Raw genomic sequence first — 5,510 nt, forward strand, 5'->3', positions numbered from 1 at the left:
ACAACAAAATCAATCAAAAATTGGAGATAGAACATACCTTTTACACGGAAGAGACGAGAACGAAAACAGGAGATGGGAGATGAAGTCTAGGGTTCCGTCGATTGCGTCGCCGACAGAAGGAGCGGGAGAATAGAATACGCCGCATGAGCAGTTGATTCGATCAATTTTTTTCAATTGATTTCGTCAAATCTAGGGTTACAGACTGATTTGGGGAAATGATGAAATCAGAGTAACAAGGAAAGGCACGAGGGACTAAGGGAAGATCAGAGAAGAAGCAGTGAAGGAAGCAGTCAATGCGGTGAGCTTCATCGTTTTCGTCGGTTCTAGGATTTTTTTTCAATTTTCAGGTTTAGAAGGCTTAGAAGAGAGTGAGAGACGACAAAGGAAGAGAAAAGGGAAAGGAACGAGCGGGTCTGGTTAAGGATCCGGCTAATAGTGGGTCGAGTCAAATAGTTTAGGTTGGATCATGTAAATACTTGGTTTCATTAAGGGCAATTTCGATTTTCACCACGTTTCTGATTAAAATATATTAAATATTATATTGTTTTTAATTGGTGGGATAAAATAGAATGAACATAGGAGTTATTGGGGCAATCCAGAGTAAAGTCCGTTTCCACCCGATTATTTGTAATTTCCTTTTTTTTTGTCAACAACATGTAATTAGATAAGAACAAAAATCACAACAATATTATTATTCCAAAAAAAAAAAAAAGCTCATCAAAGCAATATGGTTTTGACGTGCTTTAGTGGGATTTGTATAAAGGCTTGGCATCATAGTGAATTTGTCAACGCAACAACGCCCCATGCATTGTCTTGGCTCGTCACCAGTATGGGTCATAATTTGATTATACTGTTTTAGTAAACGTTAATCTCATTGTTTGAAATAATAAGTTGTTTTGGCTAAATCATAAATACTAAGATAAACATTATTTTATCTCTAAAATTTAATTAAAAAAGAATGACCAATTATAAATCATATTTTAATATTTTTAAATTTTTAATTAAATATCGTTTAGTCACAATGCAAAAATATATTGGAATTTAAAAACAACTGAAACAAACAAAAAAATCTTTACTAGGACTTGTATATTAAAATAGATGAAGTATTACTATAATTATTTTCTCATGTCTGTAAATTATTATATACAGAGGAATATTACAAAGAAACTGGAGAGATTTCTTTCTAAATATTGGAAGAACTCATTCTTGGAAGATTATCTTGCCTACGCCTCCATGGAATCACTTGCTTAAATCCTTTGTAAACCCTTGCCTGCGTTTTTAATCATGCAATCAAAAGAAGCCAAACAGTAAGTTCATTCACTCAAATACAGAAGAGATTTTAGAACAGAGTACGTGATGATAAAAGTTAGCAAGATCTGAAGTCTGAACTGAAGTTGGTATAAAAACTTACCAAGAAATCAGATTTTGAGTGAGAAAGGTTCACAAGGCTTCCTTTTCTTCTAACTCTGCTTATCTTCACCGTTGTGCCGCCACCATCGCAGCAGCGACCGTTCGTGGAATGTGAAGAGTTGGAGCTACACTCGGATTGTTTTTCGCTTCTCCATATCACTGACAAAGACCGGCGAGGTGTAACGTAAGGACCATCAAGAACTGTGGTCGGAGATGGCTCATCTGCTGTGGCTGGCGAAATCAGCCTCGGCGGAAGCTCAAGGCACCTCACAACTCCCCCTCCTCCTCCGGCGTTCTGCTTTGACGCAGGAGGTTTGTTCTCATCGGAAACGCGAGGCTTTCCCGGAGCTTCCTCCCATAGAAATGGAACTGATCCGGCGATGTTCACAGGCGGCGTCGCTAGGCCAGGAGTATCAAATGCTCTATTTAATGGAATCGAGAACAGAGGAAGCTTTGGAGTCGCACATAAACGTTCTTGATCATCAGACTCAAATTCCATCGCTTTTTCAGAGTAGACGCCTTTTTTATTTTTCCTAAAAAGAATATAAACTTTCTTTGATGTTAAGAGAATAAATGGGTTGTGGTTTAAATAGAAGAAAAATGGAAAGTTTGATGACGAATAATGTGAGGATTTGTGTATTTTATTTGACAGAAAAATGTATTATGTAGGGAAAAGATGTAACGTTAGAAGAGGAAATAAACAAAACGCTCCTTGTGCTTGTGGCGCTTCTTGTTCACGAGAATCGGGGTCCTACCAACGATTTTCTTAACGTTGGATCCTTTCAAATTTCATGTCCAGCTTTTATTGCCTATAGGACTACGATAGTGGTAAGTGGTGACATTAAATGATAGATAGTTATGTATTCTGAATAAGTCTTGTCCGTTGGCCAAAAAAAGTTGTGATGTTCTCTTAATTATACAAGTTTGTTTAGTCTCTAAACTACAGAGACGTAGGCCATTGTAGGTGTATCCTAAAATATGCGAGTTGTGGACAGTAGCAAATCATTGTTTAGTGAAATCAACACGTCTAGCAAAAGATTAGTTACAGTGAGGAATGTGATCGCGTTGAAAGTCAACTTAAATGCTGCTCTTTGTAGTTGCATGAGCTATGAATGTGAATGGTGAAATGAGTTATGTGTGGAAAAGGAGCGCATCATATTGACCTTGTGAGTCCTTGCAACTTTTGATTTTCATGCATCTTCTTGGCGGTTTGGCCCAAAACATATGGCGGTTTTAATTCCAATTTATATTTCAACATATATATATATGGCTATATTCCATGCGTGGCCTAATTAGCAGGACTATGAGAGTTGAATATATGTATATATATTTAAATGTACCATCATATTAGTTATGTGTGTAACGTATACACTATATACATGCTAAACTTTCAATGAATGTAACGTATACACTATACATGCTAAACGTCTTGTTCAAAATTTTAAAATAAGTTGTTTCTACTGGTCTTACGTACCGCAATGAACGCTCTAGAAAGATTTGGTCATGTTGAACACGCCATTTAAGTATGGATGATTCATGATCGGCAGTTCGGTACCACAACTTCTGTTGAAAAATATTTAAGTTTCACTATATATATATATATCTCAGAAATAGGGTTTTCTTCAAAAAACCCTAAATATGTTTTTTTTTTTTGCAAATTAATCCGCGAACTCAAAAACCCACGGGTCAATCTTCCATGTGCCAGTTAAACCGCAATATAACCTTCGATCGTGTATATGTGTATTTGACTGTGTATAATTTTAATATTTTTCAATACTACGTCGTTTTGGTAATTTTTTTAATGAAACTAATTAGCTAAGATGTGAAACTTAAAAGTTTAATCATTTATAAGAACTATAGTATCAATTACACCGCTAGCTTGTTTGAATTACACCGATCATACTTCAACTACCGCAATCATTTTGAGGTAAAATATGTTGATCGTGGCAGCTAATCCTTCTTGTTGCATGCATACGATCATCTGGTCTAATAGGCCTAAACCTTTCTTAACTTAAGGCCCAATTCTCATTTCATACATTTGACCCAACAACTAACCGAAGAGATCCCATGTAAGAAGTACCCATTTGAAAATGTTTTTACTTAAATAATTAAACTCTTTTTTTCTTGTTTTTTCAGTTGCATTTATGAAATATCCTAAAATGAATAAAACTGTCTAATTTATTACTTGTCTTTTCAGTTACATTAATGAAATATGCTTAAATGAATTTAAACTTCCTATTTTATTGTTTGTCTTTTTCAGTTATCTTAATGAAATATTCTTAAATAAATTTGGACATAATGTCATTTAATAAACCAAAAAAACTCATGAGTTATCCTTACGTGCATAATTTTAATAATGGAGATTTTTAAAAACGTGCATCATTAAAATGTTACCTAAAACATGCATCACTAATATATAACATGCATCAATAAAACTAGAATTTGACTCACACAATTGTACATGTAATTTTCATATTTTTCAAACAGATTCTAAAAATATTTTTTAAATATTTTGTTATAATTGTTAAAAAAGATATTGAGTTGCATTTCAATTAAAAATGTAAGATATTAAAAATATTCTAATTAAAATATGTAAAATTTAATATAGTTTTAAGGAAATGGTCAAAAAAAAAAAAATTCACATAAAATAATCATGATTTTTGTTAACTGGGCGGATCATTATTTATATGATATCGCACACGAAAGAAAAATTTCTGTTTTTAAAATTATCTCATTAACTCTATACTCTTTTTTATATTTTTTATATGATATCACACATTCGTAAAAAAATAGATAGTTTAAGATGCAAAAAAAAAATATTTACTTAATGAATATAATATGAACGAATATTACAAATACATCATTTAATAAAATAAATAATTAAAAACTGAAAATTCATATCCGCGCTGGCGCGCGGGTCAGAGTCTAGTATATATTATTTGTGAAACATTACAATTTCTTTTTGTAACCACGTGTCATCTTAGAATTATTAGAAAAATATATTGGTTCATCTAATTATATTATAAACTTTTTATTAAACTAACCACAAATTCATTTTTAATGTCATTTATTATTTCCTTAAATAAAGATTACGGAATTGCCTAATGTGCCTAAAATATATATGATAATTAATGATTTTGAATAATAAAGATCTGATAAAAAAATATATATCTTCAATCAAATTTGCTTAATTTTAAACTATTAAAATAATTTAAAAAAATCACAATAACCATATTATAAAAATTTAGATTTTTCTGTATATGTTATATTTTGAATCTTAAAAAATGACTATAAATTACTAAAACTTTAAAAGTCTCACATTCAAATTTTGCGATCCATGGTTTAAAATTTTTGCTATGACAAAATACAAATGATTACAAAATCATATAAATAAAATTCTAATTTAATTAATAATTAAGATTTAAAATATATATTTATATATATATCATTCTAAATTAAACTATAAACCATATTGAATAAATAAATATTTTAATTTCAAAATTTACTTTGAATAATTTTTCTTGATAAAAGTTTTGAACTAACATTGATAAATTTTTTAAAATTATAAATTACAAAAATTATTAATCCTACAATGAAAATTTTGTAATCAGTAATTTAAAGTTTTTGCTTTAAAAATACACATGATAAAAAAACATATGAGTAGAAAGCATCATTTAATAGACATTAATATTAAAAATATACTATATATGTTAATATCATTTAAATTTAATTACATATCTATCAAATTTTTTAAAAAATTGTTTGGATTAATAAAATTGATTTATATGTTCGCACCAATTTAATTATATATGTAATAGTTATTGACTTTTAATTATTCAATATATATTTATTATTTCATAATATGTAAGAACATATAATACATAAAATAATTTATATATATAATGTTTATCCCGCGCAATGCGCAGATCTTAATCTAGTTAAATAGTATATGTGAAGAATTATGGGTTTTTCATTCACTATTTATTGATAGTGAGTGGTGATATTTCATATTTTGTGTATAAAGCCATGTTCAGAACTATGCTAAACGATAGTCGAACAGCGATCCTGGACCTAGAAAATTATCAAAAACTCGGAGAAAA

General features: G+C 30.2%; 1 protein-coding gene across 1 annotated transcript; it reads right to left on the reverse strand.

The window, feature by feature from the left end:
* Positions 1-1,064: 1,064 nt before the first annotated feature.
* On the reverse strand, positions 1,065-2,191 carry LOC106297755 (uncharacterized protein At4g00950-like). The gene is made up of 2 exons (XM_013733933.1): positions 1,412-2,191; positions 1,065-1,270 (listed from the first exon to the last, which is right to left on the reverse strand). The coding sequence occupies exons 1-2, from the start codon at positions 1,907-1,909 to the stop codon at positions 1,184-1,186; spliced, it is 585 nt and encodes a 194-aa protein (XP_013589387.1). The 5' UTR covers positions 1,910-2,191; the 3' UTR covers positions 1,065-1,183.
* Positions 2,192-5,510: the final 3,319 nt, after the last annotated feature.

This window comes from Brassica oleracea, chromosome C1 (assembly GCF_000695525.1).
Source record: "Brassica oleracea var. oleracea cultivar TO1000 chromosome C1, BOL, whole genome shotgun sequence".
Taxonomy (NCBI): Eukaryota; Viridiplantae; Streptophyta; class Magnoliopsida; order Brassicales; family Brassicaceae; genus Brassica; species Brassica oleracea.

Coding starts and splice junctions, on each gene's coding strand:
- LOC106297755 (XM_013733933.1), bottom strand. CDS start 1,909: ATGGAATTTGAGTCTGATGATCAAGAACGTTTATGTGCGACTCCAAAG. Junction 1,271..1,411: donor ACTCAAAATCTGATTTCTTG/GTAAGTTTTTAT, acceptor TTAAAAACGCAG/GCAAGGGTTTACAAAGGATT.